This window comes from Rhodamnia argentea, chromosome 4 (genome assembly GCF_020921035.1).
Source record: "Rhodamnia argentea isolate NSW1041297 chromosome 4, ASM2092103v1, whole genome shotgun sequence".
Taxonomy (NCBI): domain Eukaryota; kingdom Viridiplantae; phylum Streptophyta; class Magnoliopsida; order Myrtales; family Myrtaceae; genus Rhodamnia; species Rhodamnia argentea.
In genome coordinates this window covers 8,906,974-8,933,788 of record NC_063153.1, presented here as the reverse complement: position 1 = coordinate 8,933,788, position 26,815 = coordinate 8,906,974, and the positions used below count along the sequence as shown (strand labels likewise).

The 26,815-nt window shown below is 41.0% G+C and overlaps 2 protein-coding genes, 1 long non-coding RNA gene and 1 pseudogene across 5 annotated transcripts in view; 1 reads left to right on the top strand and 3 right to left on the bottom strand.

The window, feature by feature from the left end:
• The window catches only part of LOC115726367 (aspartate aminotransferase, chloroplastic), a 41,428-nt gene extending 20,977 nt beyond the window's left edge, over positions 1–20,451 (bottom strand). The window contains exons 1-12 of one of the 2 annotated variants that reach the window (XM_048277933.1): positions 20,237–20,451; positions 19,919–20,052; positions 19,641–19,712; positions 19,044–19,238; positions 18,816–18,854; positions 18,644–18,733; positions 18,455–18,563; positions 18,267–18,376; positions 18,025–18,168; positions 17,663–17,829; positions 16,946–17,210; positions 16,360–16,699 (exon numbers count right to left, since the gene is read on the bottom strand). In XM_048277933.1, coding sequence (XP_048133890.1) covers positions 16,568–16,699; positions 16,946–17,210; positions 17,663–17,829; positions 18,025–18,168; positions 18,267–18,376; positions 18,455–18,563; positions 18,644–18,733; positions 18,816–18,854; positions 19,044–19,238; positions 19,641–19,712; positions 19,919–19,996 — 1,401 coding nt within the window. In that variant the 5' untranslated portion in view covers positions 19,997–20,052; positions 20,237–20,451 and the 3' untranslated portion in view covers positions 16,360–16,567. Of the gene's footprint in view, positions 1–16,359; positions 16,700–16,945; positions 17,211–17,662; positions 17,830–18,024; positions 18,169–18,266; positions 18,377–18,454; positions 18,564–18,643; positions 18,734–18,815; positions 18,855–19,043; positions 19,239–19,640; positions 19,713–19,918; positions 20,053–20,236 lie in introns of those variants that run through there. The other variant, XM_048277932.1, reaches the window with a different exon arrangement.
• LOC115732287 lies at positions 263–4,959 on the bottom strand (annotated as a pseudogene).
• LOC125314792 lies at positions 848–17,651 on the top strand. Its single transcript, XR_007198220.1, has 3 exons — positions 848–977; positions 16,918–16,920; positions 17,280–17,651. It is a non-coding gene; the product is annotated as an uncharacterized LOC125314792 (long non-coding RNA).
• A 3,942-nt stretch (positions 20,452–24,393) lies between the features above and the next one.
• Positions 24,394–26,373, bottom strand: LOC115726370 (60S ribosomal protein L39-1-like). 2 transcript variants are annotated; one of them, XM_048277935.1, is made up of 4 exons: positions 26,237–26,373; positions 26,008–26,111; positions 25,822–25,871; positions 24,394–24,653 (listed from the first exon to the last, which is right to left on the bottom strand). In XM_048277935.1, the coding sequence occupies exons 1-3, from the start codon at positions 26,237–26,239 to the stop codon at positions 25,823–25,825; spliced, it is 156 nt and encodes a 51-aa protein (XP_048133892.1). In that variant the 5' UTR covers positions 26,240–26,373; the 3' UTR covers positions 24,394–24,653; position 25,822. The 2 variants fall into 2 exon arrangements, with proteins under 2 accessions (XP_048133892.1, XP_030512076.1); XM_030656216.2 differs by lacking the exon at positions 24,394–24,653 and adding an exon at positions 24,762–25,021.
• Positions 26,374–26,815: the final 442 nt, after the last annotated feature.

Genomic DNA, 26,815 nt, shown 5'->3' with positions numbered 1-26,815 from the left:
TATACATTATAGAGATACACCACATGGAAAACAAGCCATACACTCTTACATATGTCTTATATGTTATTTTGATTTAGGCTTCTCCAACCCTAAACATGGCAGGGAACTAAGGTGCTTAATCCCCATCAGAAATTGAAACTTCAAGTACAATTATTCCGAACGGTACTGAAATTACTTTATTGCCCAATTATTGTTGCCCGATTATCGGTAAGCCATATTCCATGGCAGCATTGGACTTTGGCGAGACTTTTTAAGGTTCCTACTACAATTACCTCATCCTCGTCTCCGAGAGCCTCAGCCGACGTTGTGATACGAATCAAGGATGGCATCTGCAAGATACTCGCACTTGGCCGAAGATAATCCGGCCACGGAGATCCTTCCGTCCTCCGTCATGTGCACGTGCCACTTCTTCGTCATATTTTCGACCTGTTCGAGGGCAAAAAAAAAAAAAAAGAAGAAGATAACTATGAAGGGAACAATGAATGATGAACGATGAATGACACGAGTAAAAAGGCAGGAGAGGGGCGACCGGAGTGAGCGATCCCCTTTGGCCGATACTATTAAGGGTTCCGTATAGATAAGGAAGGATGACATGATTCATTTCGAAAACATGCTACATAGTCATACGGGAAGATTGTTACCTGAGCTTTGCTCAGGCCTGTAAATGAGAACATGCCAATCTGCTCGAGTATGAATGACCAATCCTTCCCGCTCTTGTCCTTGGCAGAGAGGCCGTCGTATAGCTTTTGCCTAACATTCTTGATCCTTCCAGCTATCATCTCCCTTTCTGCCTTCCACCCGTTGAACAGAGCCGGATCGCCGACAATGGTAGCGACGATCCTGGCCGCGTGGGCGGGAGGATTAGAGTACATCGCTCGAGCAAACCGCTTCAGCTGGCTCTTCACCCTGAGAATGTAGGGCGCCATGATATTGGCGGGTAATCAAAGAGCAAAATGCCATTTAAAAACTACAAGGTGGTGCTTGAAGAGCTTCATCTAATCTACCAAGTACCAACACCTATCTTGTCATTCAAGTTGCTTTAAAACCTCATGACATCCTTAAAGGGCACACTTTCAAATTGAACACAAGCTTCAAACCAGACAAACAGGCCGCATTTAAACAAGCATACTAAAAAAATTTGATTTAATTGTCGCGTTCTACATCCTTCGTTAGCTATACTTGTAATGGGGGGGGAAAAACTTTATTAGATCTATATCTGTGTAATTATTTAAACAAAAGATCATAATGATCATGGCCAATACACTTGCAAATTAATGCAATATTACTATGCTTAAAGTTGATTAAATTAACAAACTATGTCACAAAATTACAATAATGCTCCTTGTCAATAACGTGTCTCATTACCGATAAAATATTTTGAGGCATAATAGGGCGGCAATCATTCTACATCTTTTGAAACTAATAGGTATGAAATTTTTTTCTGTCTTTTCCTTCAGAATAATTAGTCATATGCAATTGCGACATGGACTCTAAGTCGTCTCATATGGATCCATCAATATTAAGTTCAGTTCCCTCTAGCATAAAATGTCTACAATCTTTTACTAATTTATCTTAGTTAGAGATCGCAACAAAGTAGATATGGGGGGCCTGACCCTATTTTAAACTTGAAATTGTCCTGAATAACAATTGCGCCCGTCCCAAATCCGAGTCGGGCTTCGAAACAAGAATCGTAAACGCATCCTAATTAAATATGCGGGAGCCCGAAACTTGATAAATTTACATTTTTTTTTATATTTTGGATAAATAGATATGTGAAATCAAAAGTAATTTATAACAAAAATAATATAGTATTTGGCAATCTGATACCCAAAAACCAATTAAATCCCCATATAATCAAAGATTGCATGCATGGTTGCAAATAAATTCGAAGTTCCAAAGACGGCGCTCCATGCATGGATGGACCTAGAAATTTATTTAGAGAGGGAACAAAAGCAATTGATAAGTAGTATTTCCATGCTTAAAAATCCCGATAAATGATACAGCTTTTGATAATCTAAAGCAGCTACTTGTTTGTAACTTCTAATTTGTGAATTGAGCTATGTCTATCTCAAAGGACAATTTGAAAGGAAAGTATTCAAGCTTACGCAGCTAATGCTTGGAAGCAGGAATTGGCACGGACCGGAAGATAAAGCGGGCAAACTACGCTCTTCATCATGTGAAGAGCATAGATCCGGGTACCTTGTTGCTGCATCAGCTGATGAGCGGACAACGTTGATTGCTCCAATTCTCTCTGAATGAAGACCCAGATTCTTGCTGTAAGACTAAGCCACCGGAAGCTCCATGCCTCGAGCAGCAAACAGCCTCACCGATGTGGCGTCGGCGTCGAGGCTTCCACTTGCAAAACCCCGTGAACGCTTACGATGAAGTCCAAATGAAAATTCTTAAAGGGAACCTCAAGAAGGACAAGATCAAACTTGTTTCAGAGAGTCCGTTCAAGGATTCAGCACTTTCCAAAGAAGCAACAGCTCTTTCTTCGATTTACAAACACCCTCATCGCATCCGAGGGCATGCGAGACGCGCAATCGGTTGGAAAACTCGATCACAAGAGATTAATACCCGGTAAGCAACGTCGACGAAAGGTATATGATTCTTCTCTTGAATGACGTCAGCAATCTCTTCCCACTGCTCGGGGGTCGGATCGATGCCGGTTGGGTTGTGAGCACATCCATGGAGCAAGATAAAAGATCCTTCCGGGGCAGCCTCAAGAAGCCGGGCCATGTTCCGTGTTATGTTTTCATTTGGACATGCCATTCAACTTAGTAAACATGAGGTGGTTCAGGCATCACTCATCACAGGGACTTAACCTTAATGTCAGCAATCATCCCCTTGAAATCCAATCCCATTGTTTTCGGGTCGTAATATCGGTATTCGGACCATGGAACCCTAGCATCATTTAAAATACTCTTGTGGTTTCCTGCAGAATTGCGGTTGTAATAACAATTTGATCTTCGGAGGTCATTAAAGAATAAGTTAAGAGGCAGTAGCACATACCCCATGTCGGAGATGATATCAACACGTTCGCTCCGGGAAAATACCGCTCAATGAGAGCAGTGGCCAGCCTAAGCGAACCGGTCCCCGAAAGACCTTGAATGGTTGCAACCTGGAAAAAAAGAGCAACAGATTTAGTTTTCCACGGGAACTCTACGCGAAGCGGCCGGCTAATACCAAAATGCAGACATACTCTCTGTTGCTCTATCACCGGGTTTTCTGCTCCGAACAATAACTCGGCGGTTGCTTTAGTAAACGCAGCCAAACCTTCAATTGGCAGATCTTGTAGATCAAAAGTACATCAGAATGATCTTGGATCGATAGAACGACACCAGATGATTGATATAATTCAGAGAACTGTGTACCTCTTTGTCTTCCCCTCTCTCCAAGATGAGACTCTCGGCCTGCAAAGTAGCAGAATCCATGCTTAGATAAACTTTTATCAAAGAACTAATAAGAAGCTTTGAATCAAGCATGAAGTCCTTTCAAGGAAAGTGAAGTTCGCGGAAGAAAGAGAGCATTGAGCCATGGTAAAATAATGAATCTTTCACTGGCAAATGAAGATCGAGAAAACTCGCCTTCCCGACAACTTTAAACACGTAAGGCTGCAATTCTTCAGTCAGATACGACCTGACTGCGAGGTCGATCTTCCTTTCATCCATGTCGGCTTTAAAGGCCTCAGAAACCACAAGAACCGGTTCGGGAGGGGCCATCGTAATGCCCTCAAATCGAGAAACATTAACACCAACAGTCATAGATACCCGGCCAAAATGCTGAATAAGAGATGATCCAAACTCAGAAATCAAAATTACAAGTTATCACAATGTTAGACCTAGTAACCATCCTGATGTGACCCTACACATCTATACTTATAGCCAATCTCCCAAAGCGGGCTTGGATTCAAAACTAGAAACAAGAATGAATCGAACTTCATCGCTCAAAAGATGCGACCTTCAGAAGAAAAAGAAACTAATTTTGTGGTTATAATCCATAATATAAGGAAAAGAAAGAAGGACAAAATCGAAACTTGATGAAAGACAGGAGATCATAACACCATACCTTTGTTTTGGCAAATGGGTTTCTCTCTTGCACACCATTGCTGAAACTAACACTTCTAATCTTTGCTTTCCCCTAGTGAAAACAGACAAAATCAGTGTGATTCACCCAGATTAAGCATTGGATTAACAAGTAGAGGACATCACACACCACACGGCACGCTGAAAACAGCAAAAAAACCTAGAAAAAGGCAGGAGCACGCATTTTGGTTTTAACCATCGCAAAAAAGAATTAGAAGAGAGATCTACTATGAGAGGAAATGCAATGTTAATGAATACTGTTAAAATATATCTCGAGCTCGATCTAAAAGGGAATACACTGAAATCAAACCCTACTTGAAGTCGGCACGAGAAGAGGGTGCTCACATTGATGCATATGAATATATTCGGATTGTGGGAGTCTTAATGCGCGGTTGTTCATGAATGCGCGCAAGTATGCAGGAATGCTTCTTTGTGAGGTCTGTTGATTTACACTCATAGTGTGCATGATTTTTTGTGTCACGGCATCAAGTTTTATACGAGGCGATTGTTCTCCGTGGAATTTGGTCTACAAAGAACTGAGTTGTTGTTCGAAGCCGATTAAATCTTGCAAGAAAGACTCGTGTCATTCCTTTTACGAGTTTGATAGATTGTTTTGCGAGTTGCGATAGCTAAACACCGTCCGCGACTCGAATGTGTTTGTAATATCCGTCACGTCGGTTATCTGACCGATGATTAGTTGCTGGTAACAAAATCTGAAATAGGAAGTACCTTGAGGTTTTCCTGCACTGACAGTGAAGCTAAAGCTGGGGTGCGAGCGGAAGCGAGAGACAGCATTTTGGAAGCCATCCGATTCAGGAAACTATGAACTACGAAGCCAAACTGATGAAGCTACAAGAAATTCAGATTCAGAGAGAGCAGTTGATTAACCAACTGGTCTGCGACGTGCAAATGATGATCAAGAGACGAAACTAGTGGAGATCAGTGCTTCATAACGCGAGTGTAAAAGCAAATGAACCCAAAAAGTTCAAGACTCTTAACTTTGGATAGCGAGAGAGAGGCACGACAAGAACGTAGAGGGGATGAGAATGCGAAGATCGTCCGGAACGTTGGTTTAAATAGGGGTTGATGGCCCTTTCTTGTTCTGCTTTTCCTTGACGATTGATTGTTTCTATCTTGAAATTTGGCCCAATACCCAAAAAAAACCTCCAACTTTATTATTTGTGACAGTTCTACCCGAAACTTTTTTTTATCTCATAAAAAACCTTCAACTTTTACATTTGTTCCAATTCTACGCCAAACTTTTATTTTTGTCCCAATTATACAGGCCTAGTACCAAAAAAACTCTCAACTTTAGCATATATCCCAATTATATCCAAAACTTTTTTTTTGTCTCACAAAAAACCTGCAATTGTTACTTTTATCCCAATTTTTATCATCGTTAGCCTTCCATCCATAATCACCATTAGTCAATCTTATGTAGCCGGCCGGCGACCTAATATTTTAATAAAAAAAAATTTATGAATTTTTTATTCTTTACCTTTTCTTTTTTTTCTCTTCCCCTTCCCCTCCATCTTCCCCCTCCCCGTTCTACCTCCCCCCTTCCCCTTTCCCGTTCTTACTCCAGCAGTCGACAACCGGCCAGAGGACGACTGGCAAGCCTTTCGCCGGCCTCGCCATGGTTTGGCCGGGCAAGGCCAAGCCTCGCCAGCCTAGATCTGGAGAGGTCGAGCCTCGCCAGATCTGGTCTGGCGAGGCTCGGCCTCGCCTTGCCGAGATCCGACGAACACGCAACCGTGTGTGATGTGGATCGGTGTGGCGGCCCTCGACACGTGGAACACGGCGGGGGTGTGGCAGCGGCTGCGAAGAGGTGTGGCGGAGGCGGAGATGATGGGGTTGTGGGCGTAGATGGTCGCGTGGCGAGTGGCCTGAAGTTGGGTGTGCTTGAGCTGTTGCCGCTCCTTCTTGTAGGCGTTCTGGTGAAGTTGGAGCCCATGAACAGACGAACGGAAAGTTGAAGCCGAGGAACAGGGAAGGGAAGGGAAGGGAAGGGAAAGGGAAAGAAAAAAAAAATAAAAAGAAAAAAAAGGAAAAAATAAAAAAAATCAAAGATATTTAAAAAATTATTAAAATATTAGGCCATTGTCCGACCGGCGTCCACGTCAGTGCCGGCCAGCCAAAATGCGCCGGATGGACTGAATTGGTATGATTACAAAAGATTTAGGATTGAATCGGTAAAAAAAAATATTTAAGACTGAATTGGCACAATTATAATAGATTTAGAACTTTTTTAATAATTTCTCCGATATTCTTACGAGGACGATGGATGCCCGACATCTTATTATCCGACTGTTCAATCTTGACTTGGCCCCAAAAGCTGGCAATATTTTCTGTTTTACACGTAGTTTGACAATGATTGAGTTCGGGTATCTCAATGCCTTTGGGCATGGATTTGTGGAATATGCAAAATAATTGCCGATATATATGTCATGTCCTTAGAGTTATTTCAAGACAATCTCCTCTCCACAATGCTTCTTGAACTCGAAATGACAAAGGATACGAAACACGAATGTCCATTTTGTCAAACCACTGCATATGCCGTACGAAGCCGGCCAAATCCAAGAACGGCCACTCGGAAAAACGTGAGGGTGTGTAATTTACTTGTGAGTAACGTTTCGAACTCACCTGATGAGGGCTTCGGAAGTCATGGTGCTCTTCCTTCACCTCCAGGGTTTCACGCCACCAAGTTCGTTCCGGAGTCTCGACGATTAAATTGCAAAGGCGATCAGGTATCCCGCCGCAAATGACGATGAAAGATCAGTTTGTGAGGAATTGGATGAACCAACCCTAGCCATTCGTGCAAAGTTTCATTATTTCTTGTAGCATGAGCTATGCTTTGTTTATTATGACGTGTGAGTTCGGACATTGTGCTGCGTACCAAAGCTCACAGCGTTAAATTTTGGTTTTGCGCAATGGGCCACAAGCGCTAAATTACAAATTTTATGGCGGTGAAGACAAGAAAAATGAGATGGTAAGTCCCTTTGTTTAGATGAAGAGGAAAGACGAGAGGAGACGAGACGAGACGAGTCTTTGATCTTGCTCGTCCACTTCGGGGGGAGGCACATCAATGGGAGAGTTTTGGGGCGTTGCGAGAAGATGGAAATAAAAAAGCAAAGGATGAGCATTGATGCAATTATCAAAGAGAGGGAAGCGGCATGTGCTTAGCTACCTTAGGGGTGCGCATGATAACATTTTTGGAAGTGGATTTTTGCTCCGGAAGTGCTTCTAGAGCAGAAATCCGTTTAGTAATGTAATTTCTGAAGCAAAAATCTGTTTGGTAAAAAATTTTACTTTTGAAAGAAATTTCCACTTCTGAAGTGAATTTCCACTTCTGAAGTTATTTTTCTCTCAATTTGAGAAGTTAAAAAAAAAATTACTTCTCCAACTCAAGAAGTACTTCTCTCCTTACAATCTTTTTATTAGGCCATCACCATCTTTTTGATCATACCCACGTCCGCCAACCTCTGTTGCCGCCCATCGCCGACCTCCACCGGGCGTCGCCCACGACCACGGCCAATCACCGACCATCGCATGCCCTCGCCCACTGCAAACCTCCGCCGGTCGCCACTCGCCGGCCGTTCCCGATGGCCAACCACCACCGACCTCCGCCGGCCACTGCCCATTGCTGCCCGCGCTTGCCGACCACCGCCCACCGCCAACCTTCGACAGCCGTGATGGCCGCCAATCGCCAATCTTCGTCGGCCACGACCGCCGCCAACCGCTACCCCTTGCCGCCAACCATCGACCACCGCATTGGTCGTCGCCGCTAAGTCGCCTCCGGCTGCTATAGTAAAAAATAAATAATAATTTTTTTTAAAATTAAATAATATTTTAATAATAAAAATTATTTTTAAAGAAATTTAAAACTTAAAAAATGAAGTGGAAATTTTTCGATTGCCGATAATAATTTTTCATAGAATATTTTGTGTTAATAATATTTCAAAAGTAAAAATTTTCAATCGTTACCGGCCGAATTTCTCCGATAAGAAATGACTTACGGAATAGAAGTAAAAAAATCAGTTTTTGCTTTTGAGAAGAAATAGAAAAATCAACTTCTAACCGGAAGTTGATTTTTGAACCAGAAGTGTTACCATGCGCAACCTTAGCTGCCAACGACCCTCAATTAATGGAGGTCGTCATCTTACGAGGGACGAGAAGCGCTCTCGTCCCGCAAGCGAGCGAAGTTGAGAGATGTGACGTTCGTATCATGAAGGACGAAACCGTAATTGGATAGAATACCCTCGCACGTTTATTAGAGATTTATACAAAATCTTAAACTCTCTTAAGTTAAGAAAAGCGACGTTCATATCATAAAGTACGAAACCCTTAATGAAGAGAACACATGTTTGTTAAAAATTCATTCAAAACCCTAAAACTATCTCTCGATCTCGATCTCCGTCTCCATCGGATGCATGCAGTATGAAGTGGCCGCCAAGAAATTGGATGTCCACGTCTGAAGAGCTACCAAGTTAAGAAGCTAGAGACGTCCATCTCAATTTACTGCAAACAAATAAAAGTCGGAAGAATAGCTTGACAATTCGGATGGTCAGCATCAATAGCAATTTTCGTCGGGAAAATGGAAAAAACTTAGATTTGCATCATCCTGATTACGATCTTGCCTTTCTCTTTTTGGCTAAAGCTGATCACGATCATGTCAGTAACTGTTCGAACCATTTCTATTCCGGTATAAGCAAGCAATGAATTTCACCATGATCTGTTCGCTAGAGTTCTTTATTGAGAATGTTTTGACGTTCACTAAAGAGAAAAAGTTTTACTTCGTGAACTTCAACTTCACTGTTCGTATAAAATGCCCTTCTTATGTTTCAAAACTACAAACATCATCGTCACTTTGGACAATGGAAATTGGGAAAATTACCAAAAAAGTCATAAACCTATTACAATTGTGTCATTCAGTCATAAACTTTTTTTTTTTTTCCGATTCAGTTCTAAACCTTTTGTAATTGTGCTAATTCAATCCATCCGGTAAATTTGACCGGCTGGTGCTGACGTGGACACCGGTAACCTAATATTTTAATTTTTTATGAATTTTTTATGCTTTGCCTTTTTTTTCATTTTTTTTTCTCTTCCCCCTCCCCGTTCTACCTCCCCCCTTCCCCTTTCCCGTTCTAACTCCAGCAGCCGACGACTGGCCAGAGGACGACCGGTGAGCCTCTCACTGGCCTCGCCATGGTCGGGCAAAGGCTAACCTCGCTAGCCCAGATCTGATCTGGCGAGGCTCGGCCTCTCCTTGCCCGGCCATGGCGAGGCCGGCGAGAGCCTCGCCGAGATCCGACGAACATGCAGCTGTGTGTGATGTGGATCGGTGCGGCGGCCCTCGACACATAGACCACGACGGGGGCACAGCGGCAGCTGCGGTGAAGAGGTACGGCGGTGGGGCAGAAGCAGAGACGATGGGGTCGTGGGCGTAGACAGTCGCATGGCGGGTGGCCTGTAGCTTGGTGCGATTGAGCGGTTGCCTCTCCTTCTTGTAGGCGTTCTGGTGAAGTTGAAGCCCATGGACAGACGAAGAGAAAGTTGAAGCCGAGGAACAGGGAAGGGAAGGGAAGGGAAGGGGAAAGAAAAAAAATTAAGAAAAGGAAAAGAAAATAAAAAAAGGAAAAAAAAATCAAATGAATTTAAAAAATTATTAAAATATTAGGCCATCAGCCGCTTGGCGTCCACGTCAGCGCCGGCCGGCCAAAATGCTCCGGATGGACTGAATTGACACAATTCCAAAAGGTTTAAAACTGAATCGACAAAAAAAAAATCATTTAGGACTAAATTGACACAATTGTAATAGATTTAGGACTTTTTTGGTAATTTCTCCGTCATAAAATGATTGAGTAATATGGAGATCATCGCTATCTACGAAAGCATAAGAAAAAGAAATAAACGAACCATATACTCTTATATAGGTTTTACATGTTATCTAAAGCCTAAATATGACAGCAGGAATCCCTGCCACTTTTGAATAGACAGTATCATCCCTTGCGGACTCCCACTTTAGCTTATGCTGTTGGGATTTAAGAAAATTTTCAATTGCAACTCCGTCCGCACAAGGACAACCAAGTCAAATGGGGGTCCATTCGTGATGCAAGCTTAATTATTTCTTGCCTTACACCCCCCATTTTGTTTGGTTTCTTCTTCTTCTTCTTCTTCTTTTCTTTTCAATTTGGGACGAAATTGGTCCTTTTATCTAAAAAAAGAAAAAATAGTTGATTTGGGAGACATTCAACTATTTATTGTGTTTATGAGTTGTGTGTATATATATTAAACTGTAATACAAAACATATTATTATGAAAATGGTTAACACCATGAAAAACCTCAAAATGGTACACCTGTACAAATTTACCGAAAACTAATTTTTTGACCATAAAAAACTCTAAACTGGTACACCTATGACTGATTTACCCCCCACTAGTTTCCGTTTAATTTTACCTTCAAATTGTTAAGTTGGATGACGTGTGACAGTTGATGGGTATATACCAATTTGGGGATTATACCCTCCGATTATTACATGTGTACTAGTTTAGAGTTTTTTTCATGGTATTAACCCAATTTAAAGGAAACTAAACTAGTAGAGAGTAAATTTATTACAAATGTACTGTTCTAGATTTTTGATAGTCAAAAAATTAATTTTGGGTAAATTTGTCACATGCATACCAGTTTAGGGTTTTTTTTTCGTGATATTAATCCTTACAAGAATAAACCAAAATGTAAGTAAGAGTGGAGAGAATCTACTATTTTTAATGAATATTGGTTTAATTAAAAACTTAACACGTGTTAAGTCGGTGTATTTTAACTGTTCAACTTTCATTTTGTTCAGTCCAATTGTTATTTATTTTTTGACACATGATTTCCAATAGATATTCAGGAAAAAAACGGAAATTAAAAATGGGATAGAGTCATTTCTTTGTTTGGTCATAACGATAGAGTTAAATATATTAAAAATTCTATACATCCGTTATCACCATGCACATTCAATAGAAAACATTTCCTAAAAAATTATTCCATAGTGACTGCCCTACAAAAAATAATTCAATCCATTGTGAATAAAGCTCTAGAGTTAGATTGAAAGTTTTAACCATTAAGAATGACCGATATTCAATTGTTTGATTATTAACATGCACATTTAGACTTTTCCTACTTACCCATGTAGTTGTAAGGATCAAAGTGTCCAGACTAATGACAGTGGAATATGAATCTTATGTAATAAATACATCGAACTGCAATATTCAATCTTTTGAGTAATTTTTCGTATATTTGTTTGTATTGGAAATCAAAGTCGAAAAATTCACGATCACAAGAAAATCTAGGAGAAATAAAGTGAACAATGTGCCACTAAGACTAACATTTCTCTACTTTGATGTAATTTTAACGCTTGCTCAGATTACAAGGAGTGGTTAAACTCTTTGAACGATGAAAACTAATTCAGAAGAAGAGAAACATGAATAAAAGTTTGTTTGAGAGGGTATGGAAGAAGCAGCGCTGAAAAAAACAAATAGTCTTGTGAGAGGGGCAAGAGCAAGATTTGTCTTTTAGGCTTCATTTGTTTTGGAAAAAACGAGATATTTAAAAAATATTTTCCTAAAACTAATCGCTTATATCGGTCGAAATAATTAGTTAACGCTAAATGTTTTTGTTACCGGCAACAATTTTTGTCTCAAAATTTTCGCGGACCATGAAAATACATTTCGTTTGTTCGTTTTGGTATGCGATATGGGTGATTTTTTTAGGAAAATATTTTTTAAATAACTTATTTTTTGTGAAATAAGCGGAAGATTTAGTAAAGTCTAAAGGCAAATTGGACGAGTTTCCTTACTTATCCTAATATTTTATTCCGAGGATGATAGGAGCGTCTTCGTTAGTTTTTCACAAGTGTCTATTGTCAAAGTAAATATTGGCCACACGATCGCTGTGTATTCGGACAAATAATATGGCTTCGCATGAAGAGAGAGAGAGAGAGAGAGAGAGAGTTCTGTTTCTTACCAAAACAAGAAATTGCTCGATTCAAGATTTTGGTTTGATGTGTTGGCTCTAGGACCACCAGAATTGCATTTGTCGCATTGAGTAGATCGATCGTGATCTCAAGATTTTCAGTTAGATGAATGATAGAATACGTAATTGTTTTTGCTCGAAGAAGTAATGTATGCCTTGATCAGCTATGGGTACCAAAATAAGGAAATGATTCGTCTATAAGCATAGGGCCTTGCGCGATCACTTGGAAGGTATGCCAGAGTCGATTTCGCATCTAACTTGTTGGACTCCAAGCATTGAAGAGCTATCGACCGACGTCGGGTCGTAAATGTTAGAAAAGTTTTAAACCTTTTACAATTGTGTCAATTTAATCTCAAATCTTTAATGATGCCAATTTAATCATAAACCTTTTGACCTATAGCCAATTCAGCCCTTCTAGATAATTTTGACCGGATATTGTTGACGTGAACGTCGGACGGCCTACGTGGAACGGTCGATCTTGACGAGGACATTTTAAAATAATATTTTATTAATATGTCTTTCTTTTTGTCTATCTTTTTTTTTTTTTAAAGATCCTTCGGTGTCCGGTGAGCCAGCCATCGCATGGGTGAGGGTCAACCTCGCCAAGTCGAGCTAGAGAAATGTCTATGTTAGCGCAGACCGTGCCACGTAGGCTGTCCGATGTCCACGTCGGCAATATCCCGCCAAAATTAGTAGAATGACTGAATTGGCTCTAGGTCAAAAGGTTTATAACTAAATTAACATCATTAAAAGATTTAGGACTAATATAATAGGTTTAAGATTTTTCTAACACTTTTTTCTCGAATTCGTGTGATAGTCGGAAGGAGGAAGGAGGACCTCAACACTAACATGTTCGCCGGTAATCCGACGTTGACTTTTTTTAATAATATTTTAATAATTCTTCAAATTTTTTTACCATTTTTTCTTTTATTTTCTTTATTTTTTTTTCTGGACTTAGGGCCGGGAAGCCCTTGCCTGTGGCCGGTGATGGCATCTCGGCCCTTGCCTAATTCTGGTGAGGGTTGACCGGTGACCTTTGTTGGCCCTAAGTAAAAAAAAAAATTTAAAGAAAAGAAAAGAAAAGAAAAAAATCACAAAAAAATTCAAAGATTATTAAAATGTTATTTAAAAAAGTCCACGTTAGTGCCGGCCAGCTAAAATTGGTTGGATGGATTGAATTGGCATGAATGAAAGAGGTTTAGAACTGAATTGATAAAAAAAAATTCAGGACTGAATTGATACAATTGCAATAGATTTAAGAATTTTTTTGGTAATTTTCCCATCATTTTGTCAATGTCAAATCTCTAGCCGTGCCACTTAGGATATGTTAAATATGTCTTGAATTTTATGTACCTGGTCCGGTTTATCACCCGACCCGACATATTTTTGTGCGGCCCAAAAAGTGGAGAAAAAATTGAGATTTAGTTCGTGACGCGGAGAGTTGGGCCGATAGGCCCAACTCGGAGCAAGCAAACAAATCTCCTTTGCAGTGCGAACAAATATGTATGGGGGTTCGGGGGCAACGCCCCTAAGAAAAATTTTTGAGCTCTATTTTATACTGCGGTTAGGGTTTCTTTTCGATTGGTATTGAGGATTTTCCTTATGTGAGAGACTAGTGAGCTGTGTACTTTTGTTCGGTCGATAAGACTGACTTACGTAATATGTACTCTCTTTGATCATAGTGGAATTTCATTTTGCCTCGCCCGTGGACGTAGATTACCTTGATCGAACCACGTAAATCCTTGTGTTCTGTATTCGCTTTCTCATTTGTTTCAACGGGATCACTGGTGATAACAAGATTGCCACGTCAACATTATCAAGCCAAAATTAGCCGGAATGATTACATTAGAATTTCACGAAAAATTTTAGGATCACATTAACAACATTAAATTAATTTAGAATCGAATTTCACGAAAAAGTTTAGGTTTGATTAGTTGATTTTCCCCACACAAAAAATATCCTTAATGCCAACTTAATACGACAACCAATAAAAGAAGGGAAAACTTTGGTTTCTGAACTTCCTATAACTGCTTAGCATGTGCAATGTAGTATTTAGCGATTACTAACTCATGAAAAATTCTTCAGCTGCAAGAGAACTCAAGCATGAAGCTTCAGCTCAACATTGCATACACCCATCACCAGCCCAGCCATCATTCTTCTTCAGACTTTGCCACTAGGAATGAATTGCCGCTTCGTCGCTCAGTCGCTCATGCTGATCGCCGCACTTGCAATCCTGTTCAGTGTTCGTCTCAGACCAAGCAGCCTCCTGAATCGAAACTCCCCGTTTCAGAGCAATGTCGTTTGAGACCGGAAACATCTACCCTCGATTAATCTTACTATTCTCCGATTAAGAGGATGTTGCACGAATCACTATTGTCCGAATACTTACTTTCACCCAGTTCTCATTTTTAACGATTTTGAAGGTCCATAGGATCTCCTGGAAGGAAAACACAAGGCGGACCTGACCGTATTGCGAGCTATGAACAATATCGGCCTGCGGACGGTGGCATAGAGCGATCCTGAGAGTAGCAATTCTAAATGGAAATCCTTTCCTCTGACTATTGTGAAACTGGATGAGTGCTACAGAGCAGACCAGCATCCAAAAACATGAACAGAACATGAAGGATGGTAGTCCATCCAGGATATCCGAGCGAATTCAACAATTCACAACACAATATCATCACAACCTGGACTGCTGCAAACCTGTCATACTGACGAGGATTCTCACGAATTTCTGGTACAGTTATTTCTTCTAGTGAATCTCATTCCGCTACAACACGGCTTGCAAACTAAGCTGCAACCTTTATTCGTCAGAAGCCACAAGCAATGACGACTCCCGTAATTTTTCAGGACAATCTTACTGGTAAAGAACTTTTCGTCGTCCAATTTGAATAGAGGTTGATTGCAGTCATAACGATGGAAGCGATTCTTTTTCGTTGTTGTAATTGTCCATCAGGGTCTTCAAATGGGTCAAGAATTGACATGGCATGTACGGATGGAGAAAGACACAGCTTGCTGAGACTCTAGGGTCACTCAGATAAAATTCGGGTTGTGTTGACCAGAGGCTTAGAGTATCTGCATAAGCACTGCAACCCGCCAGTCATCCACAGAGATCTGAAATCAGGTGACATACCCCTAGATGCTGACTTCAATGCCAAGGTAAAATTCACAACTGGAGTTGGTAAAATATTGCAAATTTCCATCTTGAATTTTCACACTATTAACATGGGGACAGAAGATGATTTAGGTTGTGATAATACAGCCCTTTTCTTGTTGATTAATCATGAAATCCGCTGTCGACATGTTATGATGATGAATTCTGCTTCTTGCTTCATATAGAACTTGACCATCTAGGTAAGAAAGCCATGTGCTTATCATCACTGTTTTGGCATTATTAAAACCCAGGCTTTAAAATATAAGCAGGCAGATGCTGTTGCCGTTTCGTGTCTGCAACCAGAACCGATCTACCGGCCACCGATAACAGATCCACTGCACTCTCTCGTTCCTCTTGTAGCGATCAGCATGCTACCCGCTTTCTGAATTATTAATAGTCTTGGAGATACGGTCTTCTCAAGGAAGTACTGGCTTAGTCAAGAAATCTTCAGCAGCTTATGTTGAAAGAGAATTGGTTTGATAGGAGAGAGAGAGATGAACGTTCTAACATCATCAGCAAGACGCCGCTGTACAGAAGAAAGTCTTAGTCAGGCGGACAATAATTTTTGTTCTAGGCGACTGTAGATTAGTTACATTTAGTAAGCTGCTTGCGCTTCTGTCTGCTCTCATTTTGATGATTAGTCCAGGAAATGTTCCGTCGCACAGATTCGAATCAGTATCCTATGCGGATGATAGTCGAAAAGCACAGGATTGACATTAAGACGTGGTCACTACTGGTGTGGTGGTGACCAAAAGGTGGTGAGTGAGGGGATCTGAAATCTCCAACTCCATTCAAGCAACAGTTCCATGCCATCCCCAGACAAGGGAATTGTGAGAAGTACCAAGATAATATTAAGCGTGGAGATTCAGGCAGTATCCAGAAGTACACCTCTTCCCATTTGTATCCACCAGCAGAACTTGGCCGACATGGTTAACCCATCATAGCTCATCTTCACGGGCAGTTCGCCTGATGGAAAGAGAGAGAAGCACTTGCATGTCGAAGTGCTGCCTATGAGGTTTATGTCCTTATATCATCGGCATAAAAGCAGATTTGTAAAGAGGCAACAACTGAACTGGACTCAGACCAGTGTAAAACCTTGTCACGAGAACTCAAAATTTTCATTGAACTTCCTCTGAACTAGGGGCTTAATCCCCATCAAAGATTGAGACTTCAAGCACAATTATTTTGAAGCGTTGCTGAAGATTACATTATTTGCTGAATTATTGTTGTCCAGTTTTCCACTACGCCGTATCCCATGACCAAAACTTTCGAAGGTTCCTAATACAATTACCTCCTCCTTGTCTCTGAGACTCAACTGACGTTGTGATATGAATCCACGATGGCATCTGCAAGATACTCGCACTTCGCCAAGTTTAATCCAGCCAAGGAGATCCTTCCGTCCTTTGTCATGTAGACATGCCACTTGTTTGTCATGTTATCGCTCTGAAAGGGCAACAATGAAAGATAACTATTGGGATGATGACAGCATGATGGATCATACGAGGAACTTCCTTTTTGTTTTTTAAAGTAAAAAGGCAGGGAAGGATGACCAGTGTCAGCGAGATCCCCTTAGATCCCCTTTGATCGGATCACATAGAGACAAGGAAGGATGACACGATTCACTTCGAAATGTGCAACAAACAAGAGAATTATTTCCACAGAGTGTAACAACTTGTGAAGGGAAATTACCTGAGTTTTGCTCAAGCCTGTAAATGAGAACATGCCAATTTGCTTGAGTATAAATGACCAATCCTTCCCGCTCTTGTCCTTGGCAGAGAGGCTGTCATATAGCTTTTGTCTCACATTCTTGATCCTTCCGGCCATCATCTCCATTTCTGCCTTCCATTCATTGAATAGAGCTGGATCGCCGACAATATTCGCAACAATCTTAGCCCCATGGACAGGAGGATTAGAATACATTGGCCGAGCAAGCCGCTTCAGTTGGCTCTTCACCCTGAGAATGTAGGGCGCCATCACATTAGCAGTTAATCAAGAAGCAATATGCCAGTTAATAACTATAAAGTGCTCGAAGAAGCTCATCTAATCTACCGACACCCTTCTACAGCAACATCTAGAGTTAGATCGCTGCCTACAGTGTTACCAAAAATTCTTGTCATTCAAGTTGCTTTTAAACCTTGTCACATTCTTAAAGGGAACACCATCATTTTAACACATACTTCACACTGAACAAACAGGCTGCATTTACTTCATCCGACCCTAACGGTTAATGTAAAAGAATGATTGTGACAAAGAAATGGAACATAAGAATAAAATTGGACTTGTCGAGGTCAGAGAAAATTTTGGACAAATCTACTGAGTATATTCCTGAAAACAAGGAATGGGCATAAAAGTTGGATAAGCAGGCAAACTATGCTTTCATCATGCGATAAGCAAAGATCCATGTACCTTGTTGCTGCATCTGCAGATGAGCAGACAACATTGATTGCTCCAATTCTCTCTGCATAAAGACCCAGATTCTTACTGTAAGACTGAGCCACCAGAAGCTCCATGCCTCGAGCAGAAAGCAGTCTCACTGATGCAGCATCAGCGTCAAGGCTTCCACTTGCAAATCCCTATAATGCATATGATAGTCCAGGTAAAATCAATAGTAGAACCTCCAAGAAGGGAAAAATTAAACTTAGTTCATAGTCTGTGGAAAGATTCAGCTCTTCGAAAAGAAGAAGCTCTTTCTTTGAGTTGCAACACCCTCATCTGAGGGCATGTAAGACGCTCAATTAATTGAAATCTCAATCACAAGTGATTAATACCTGATAAGCAACATCAAAGAAAGGTATATGATTCTTCTCTTGAATGACATCGGCAATCTTTTCCCACTGTTCAGGGGTTGGATCAATGCCAGTTGGGTTGTGAGCACAGCCATGGAGCAAGATAAAAGATCCTTCTGGCGCAGCCTAAAAAAACAGGGCCATGTCCGGTGTCAAGTTTTCATTTGGATATGCTATTCAGCTATATGAGGTTAAGCAGGCAGCATTCACTATAGGGACTTAACCTTAATGTCAGCAATCATCCCGTCAAAATCCAATCCCACTGTTTTTGGGTCATAATATCGGTATTCAGACCACTGAACTCTAGCATCATTGAAAATATTCTTGTGGTTTCCTGCAGAATTGTAGTTGACATGACCATTTTATCCACCGAGATAATTAAAGAAAAAATTCAAGAGGCAATAGCACATACCCCAAGTCGGAGATGATATCAACACCTTCGCTCCAGGAAAGTACCGCTCAATAAGAGCAGCAGCCAGCCTAAGGGAACCGGTCCCTGAAAGACCTTGAACAGTTGCAACCTGGAAAAAAATTGCAAGAGGTGATGATTTACAAGAAAACTCCATGCAAAGAGGTTGGGAAAGACAAAATGCAGACATACTCTCTGTTGCTTTATCACTGGATTTTCTGCTCCAAACAATAACTCTGCAGTTGCTTTATTGAATGCGGCTAAACCTTCTATTGGGAGATACTGCAGATCAAAATAACATCAGAATAATCTCAGACTGATAGAGTGAAACCAGAAGATTGATATAAGTCAGAGAATTGTGTACCTCTTTGTTTTCCCCTCTCTCCAGCATGAGATTCTCAGCCTACAAAGTAGCAGAATCCATGCTTAAATCAACTTGACTAGAAGGAAAACCAAAATATACAAGAAGCTCTGAATCATTAAGACTGAAGTCTAGTTTCCAAGAAAAATGAAGCTCACAGAAGACAGAGAGCATTGAACCATGGTAAAATAATGAATCATTCACTGCCTAATTAAGAACGAGAAAACTCACCTTCTTGACAACTTTAAGCACGTAAGGCTGCAATTCTTCAGTCCGATATGCCCCGACTCCAAGGTTGAGCTTCTTTTCATCCGTGTCTGCTTTAAAGGCTTCAGAAACCCCAAGAATCGGGTCGGGAGGGGCCATTGTTATGCCCTCAAATCGAGAAACATTAACTGCAACAGTCATAGATACCCTACCAAAATGCTGCATAGAAGAGATGATCCAAACTAAGAAATCGAAATTACGAGATATGATCAGACGAGACTTAATGATCATCCTGATGTGATGCTACACATCTATACTCATCATCACTCTCCCAAAGCGGGCTTGCTTTCAAAACCAGAAATAAGAATTAATCAGGTTTCACCACCTTCAGACATAGAGAAATTAATAAAATATTTGATATCCACAAAATTGAGGAAGAGAAACAAGGACAACATTGACACTCTGAATAAACACAATCATACTACTCATCCAGCCAAACAAAAGCATGCTCAAGACACATAATTGATAGTCAACGCATAGCCAGGTCACTAGAGCAACACCAAGAAAGAGAATTGCAAAGTTAGAGAGATGATGAATGACAGGAGATCACAAGCACCATACCTTAGTTTTGCCAAATGGGTTTCTCTCTTGCACACTACTGCCGAAATTAACACTTCCAATCTTTGTTTTCCCCTAATGAAGACAAACAAGAACAGTGTGATTTACCCAAATTAAGCATTGAAAATAATACAGAGAAACCACCACACACAACACTGAAAACAGCAAAAACAGAGAAAAACCAAAAACGACGCATTCCGATTTCAACCATCACAAAAGAAAGCAGAAAAGAAATCTACGAGATGAAACCACCATGTTCACTAAAATGAAATGAGAAGTACCTTGAGATTTTCATGCACTGGCAGTGAAGCTGAAGCGGAGGCGGCAGCTGACGCGAAAGAGAGCATTGCGGAAGCCATCTGATTCAAGAACTGCGAACCCTGAAGCCAAACCGATGTGTTTCGCGCAAAAGCTGCAACAAATGTGGATTCAGACCGATCAGTTGATTACCCAATTGATCTGCCACGATCAAATGGCGATCAAGAGATCTAACCAGTGCAACTCAGGACTCGGCAATCCGAGCGCAAAAACGAAATGAACCGGATAAAGTTCGAGACATTTAACCACGGATCAAGACCAGAACAAAGAGCCCACCTGGGGAGAGAGGGAGAGAGACGACAAAACCGAAGACGGGATGGGCAGGCGAAACTCGGTTGAATCGCTGGTTAAGTATTTAGTTGGTGTTCCTTTCTTGTTCCGCTTTTACCCTGATAATTAATTGCTTTCTTCCTAAAACAAGTAGCCTGCTGTATTTCAGGAGAAAACTTCAGTTGGCTTACAGGCAGGTGGGAATTAGATTTTGTCACGGGCACAATAGGATTGACATGAGATCATTCATAGAAGCAGTCAGTGCCGCTACTGTACACTGTACCTACACACCGCACGTGGACGAATACGACGCATACGATTTCGTATGTGTTCTTGTTCTGCACAACGTTTCCATAAGCGAATCTTGTCCACTCATTAGACCTTTTGTGGGGATTAATGTTGTCGTTCAAATCTCGTATGGTAGTTCTCTGTTCTCTATTGCTCCATAAATGGCACGCCTTGTTGATGGAGAAGCATTCTTTTTCTTGGGCAGGCTAGGCCCAGAAGAGTCAACTTCACATCAATTTGTAGAAGTGAATGTTGGCCACTCGTTCACGGTTTGCCCCGACAAATGATATGCCTTCATAAAGTCAGGGGATAAAGAGAATTTTTGCTTCTGACCAAAACAGACAAGCTCGATGCGTTGGCTCTCGATTGATCATTGAAAAAGTGAGGAATTGAGCTGGTTCAATCCAAGAACCAAATCGAACCGGCTTTATCCGACCTGTTACTGGCTGATTCGAATGGGGACTGAATAGGTTCTTGGATAAACAATTTGGGAATCGACCTTGACCGGTTCAATTCCCCATTCTTATACCCTGAATTATTGGTTTTATCCTGAAATTGGCCTTGTAGAATTAGTTTCGGGCCCTTTTTTTTTTTATAGCTTTTTTATACTTTATTTAAAAAGTCATATAAAAGATATAATGTAAGTAGGTTTCAAATTTAAGAAATCTAGGAAATCCAATAACCACAACACCACTTAGATAATGGTTATGTTACTTAAAATTAGGCCGGACTCTCAAGTGAAGCATGGAACAGGTCGGTTCCTGGAATTTTAGTCTTGATCGTATTCACCCTAAAATCGGTTACCCTTAGATTATCCTAGATCATTAGTCTTTAGCAAAGTCTAGGCATGATAAGAGTCAATTTTGTATCTAATCCGGCGGGTTCCAAGCATTGAAGAGCTACCGGCTGATTGCGGTGTCATGTGGAGGATGAGTATATCGACCGTGTTCACAAATCTCTCCAGTTAGATGATTAATAGAGTTTGCATCCGTTTTACCGCCATGAGAATGTAATGATTCCCAATGTCGCAAATGCATGACTCTTGTATGGAAACGATTCGTCTTTCAAATTACTATAAGTTGGGTGAGACGGAAGTAGACCTGGTGTTGTGGCCCTATTAATATTAGGAAAAATTTTAAATAATAGTATGAAATGTTATCATTTTTTCAAATAAGGGTTTGAAGTGAACTTCGTTTCAAATAAAGGTCCGAAGTGGCCAAATAGTATCAAATAAGAACTTTTGGGCGGTCGGCGAGCATGTGACTATTCTAACCATCGGAGAAAGGGTTGCCCTAGCCAACATTAAGCGAGGGCCGACCTCGCCTACTTCAGGTGAGGGCAACCCTCATCCTCGCCAGCCCACGCGAGGGCGATTGTTGCTCAAGGTTGGCCATGGCCAGCAGAGGGAAGGGGGAAAAAGAAAATATAAAAAAATAAAAAATTCAAAAAAACTAGAGGACAAAAATGCTCTTCGGCCGACAAGGTCGTACCTTTCTTTGAGACCGATACGGCCGCTTCAAGCACTTATTTGAGAAAATGAAGGTACTTCAAATTCTTATTTGTAACAAGATTCACTTCAAGTTTTCATTTGAAAAAAATGACGGTCTTGAGGCCCTTATTTAAAATTTTTCTTTAATATTATCTTTGAAGTTTGACCCACTGTTTTCTATCTTTCCCTCTTGGTCTTTGTAATATTTCTACTCCCTTTCAATGATTTTTTTTTTTTTGGGTCGAACTCTTTCAATGATTGGACAAGCATGAAACTGCCAGTAAGTCCTTCCTCACATCATAAGGTTAAACATTTCGACCCAAAAAAAAAGAGGGTTCAACATCTTAGCACAACCTAACTAAGCTGTCCTTGCCTATCAAAGGAAGGCCATAATAATTATGATTATTACATATCCGAGTTTGAAACTCTGCACCTCAGAGCGACATCGTTTGGGACCCGAAACATTCACCCGCATTTTTGTTGTTGTTGTTGTCTGGTCATAATTCTGACAGCAAACTTCACATTTTTAAGAAAAGGGAAAAAGCCATAAAAGATCCCAAACTATATCCTTTGTGACACATTTATCCCAAACTTATATTAGTATGATACATTTACCCCAAACTTTTTTTGTGACACTAAAAATCCTAAACTTGTATCCGTATGACATATTTACCTCAAAATTTAGGGCAAATATGTCACAAGCCTACAAGTTTGGATTTTTTATGTAGCAAAAAAATAATTTAAGGTAAATGTGTCACCTTGGTATAAGTTTGAAATTTTTTGTGTCATAAAAATACGGGTACAAGTTTGGAATTTTTGATATCACAAAAAAAAATTAGGATAAATGTGTCACAGTGTACATAGTTTAGGATTTTTGTTGGTGTTTTCCCTTAATAAGACAACACTAACTTTTAGTCGGTGCTCATATCTCGGCCGTATCTGCTGGTCCCCCAATTTTTTTTTCACCTTCAATCATCTTCATTGCGTCAACCATGGCCACTCAAGCTTGTGGCCGTGGCTGCTTGGGTGTTGGGTTCGCCGCTTGAGTTTCGACACTCGAAGCTTGAGCAGTCGTGGCTAGCTCAAAACTGGAGCGGTCATAGCCTTGAGCTCAAACTCGTGCCCACTCACGAGCGCAAATCATTGTAATCAAGCGATATGCCCACAAGCTCAAATCGAGTAGCCATGGCAGCAGCTAGCTCTAAGCTTGGGCTAACATATCCATAGTTGCTAGAGGTGTCAAATGGGTAGATCGAATTGGATTTGAATCGGGTCGAATATGGTGCGACCCATATTAACCCATTTAACGTGTTTTGACCCATATTCATCTAATGCAAAATCAATGACCCATATCCGACCCGACCCATATCCGACCCATATTACCAAAACACTTTTAACATTCCAGGAAAACCAATACGCACACATTTAACCCACTTTAAGCTTATATATTATTCGAATAAAACCTTCACATCAATTTTTTTTAAAAAAAAATTAAACAGTAGAAAAATTAGTAAATAAAATTAGAAATGTAAAAGTCTATAAATTGAAAAAGAACTTAAAAATCGTAAGAATTTCACTACTCACAAGGCCTCACAAATGGATCCAATGGGTCCGATATCTCGAAAGCAAACCCCCGTGAGTCTGCGACCAAAAAACGCCCAAAATCAATTTCAGATATGCGTGAGCTCAATTGAAACCCACGCCCTAATCAGAAACCTATAGAATCAAACACGCGCACCTTGAAATCAAACAATCGAAGATTTGATAACAGCTAAGAGAAATGGAGACGAAGTGAAGCCACTTATTGAAGTCACGGATCACAAAACCAGTTCTTCCTTTCTGTGTTCGTTGCTCTAAGTCTCAGACCTCGGTGAAGAAGATGCAAACGGAGACGAAGTGAAACGAAAGGAAGGAAAGTCAAGAGGGTCAGGGTCGCGTTCATGGAGTTGGACTCGTGGCCATGGGTGTTCTCTATTTCAAAAAAATGGGTTAAAATATGGATCACTTAAGTGACCCATATTTGACCTGTTATTTGGGCCTTAAATTTTCTCGATCCATTTTAGCCCATTTTTACAAAAAAACGAGTCACCCATTTAAAATTGGGCTCCTTAAATCTGAGTTAGAAAATGGGCACTCGGCCCATATTGCCAGCCCTAATAGTCGCCCATGCTCGAAGCCCCATGTGTCTATGGCCGCATGCTCAAAGCTTGAGCAGCCATGGCGGCCTTGAGATTCGTGGCTGCACTAAGGAGAAGCTTGAGGTCTGAGCTCGGTATAAGTGTAGAGCTTGAGTTTTAGCTCACAAATTTTAGACTCTGCACATAGGCGCTCTTCTTCACGATCAATAAGTTTTTTGGCATCGAACTTGGGATGAAGATGAACACATGAAAGGAGACGTAGAAACTTCAACAGTATCATTCGACAGTAATTTGGCAGGATCCAAATTTGAATACCAACTGGAAATCAAAGCTTTTTTACAAGACAACAAAAACAAAATTCAGGGCAAAAAAAAAAAAAACCCAATCTAAAAGTTGGTGCTTTCCAAAGGAATTGGACCCTGCTCCCAATTAAGAGAAGTCATGTTAATCACTCTTGTCCAAATCGAGCGTCCATGCCAAGGTCACCCCTTTACCTCCACTTAATTCTTCTCACTATACCCAATTTGATGGTTAAACAACCATCAGTCAGTCGAAATGAACACGACCATTTTCAAGAGCTACGGAGCAGACTGCATTCAAAAGACATAACAAGGAACATGGAGGAATGGTGGTACATTCAGGAAATGCAACCAAATTCAACAATCAATTACATAACATCATCACTACCTGGAGTGCGATAGTCATAGTAGAAACACGAGGTCGAGAATTTCAACATTCGTAGACCTGTCATTACTAACTCTTGAGACTCATCAAAACAATGAGGATTCTCACAGAGTTTTCGGTACAGTCATCTCCATCGAATCTTCATTCCGCTATGAACAAGCTTGCAAACTAAAGCTACGACCGTTATAGATCAGAAGCTGCAAGCAATAATGATTCTCGTAGTTCAGAACAATCGCTATGGTGAATCATGGAGTATCGTTAAATACAAGACGAATGCAAAGTCGCAATAGACTTTCATTCCAACAACACTAAAACAACGCTTGCCATCACAGCATATCTCCACTAAGAATAACCACACAGCCATAAATCCCGAACCCGAATGCTAGAACGCGCTTTGCATCCAGACTTGATTTGGAGCTACCAAAGATCTTAGTGAACTGATTACAAGTAAACCAGCTAATAGGCGAAACCGGGCACTTCAATCACGACCATATGCTACCCGCATAAGTGAAGATTCTTCAAAATTGACGAGACTAGAAACTCCCCAATGTCTGGATGAATGACCACCAATGATCACTACTGCACCATGAGGACAAGCACCAAGACCTCAACAAACACTGAACGGGAAAAGCAGGTCCAACACAAGCCTAGAAGTTTCATCTAACTAAGAAGATAATGCCAATCATTAGCAGAATCGATCAAAGGTGCCAAGTTGATACGGGGATTAGCTAAACAAGACTTAAAATTGAATCAACGCTAGAGTATACTCTATCCCATCCCTAACACTATCTATCAAAACCACATGAAGTAACAGAAACTACCACAATTCGCAGATCATCTGGTATAAAAAATGCTCTAGAGTAACAAAGCCGCACCGTATCTAAGCAGCCATTCGCTTCCTTACAAGTCTTAAATGGCGAATAATTAAGAAAAGCATCAAGGTCTTTCGCAACAACTACAGCTCTAACCAAAGCAAAAGCATCTTCCATTCAAACACCTCAAAATCCAAGCTTGGTGCGGCGCCAGTGCCTGCGCTTCGCGTTGTACCTGAACAACGATTTAGGTGCAAAAAAAAAAAAAAAAAAGGGAGACAAATTAGGCACAAATAAAATAAAATAAAATAAAAAAGACAGCTTTTTTGAAACAAGACATGAACAGGGGCAACGAAATGAATGGATCGAACCTGATGGTGTTGTCGGTCCTCCTGCGAATCCAGTGAGGGATGGGCCTGTTCTGCCTCATCTTCTTCGCCAGCTTCTTCTTGATCATGAACGACTTGTGCGACGGCTGTCATACAAAAGGCACCATTTTCAGAAAACCGGAATCAATCTCTTCCAAAATCAACAGTCCAAAAGCACGAAATTAAACTCGATGGAAAACTCAGAGGGTAAAGAGGAGGGAGGGAGAGAGACCATCTTTGGTCCCTGATGAGCTGCCGCGAGGTCCTGCGAGAGTGGAGACGAGAGAGACCCAAAACCCTAAAACGGCAGCAGAAGGAAGGAGAAGAGACGCGGGGAACGCGGACGCTCGATATGTACATGGGCCTAATGGGCGTCGGTCCATCAGAGCGCGTTCCGTCGTCGTGAAGAAATCATTCTCATTGGCCCGTCGCCATTGCTCATGAACCAGATCGAAGGCCGATTGGGTCGGGCTCGATCTCGGTCCATGTCGATATTCCCTCTCTCTCTCTCTCTCCGAAGTTTATGTCGACATTGATAAGATGCTCTGGCTTTTCATAAGCGGGAGTTGCCGATTAAATGACATAAATAGTGAAGGGAGCGCGCAGCAGAAGTTCGATACTTTCGCCCGGGAGATCACTAAGAGGGAGCCCAAGTCCGAGCCCGTCAATATATCTAGTTGGACCCATCTTCACTCAAAAGCTTAAGCCAATGAGTTATGGGCCAACTAAGATATATTAACCGCTCCACACCACATCAATTATCCGATGTGGGACTTCTCTAATACAACTCACACGTGTATCCTAACAATCT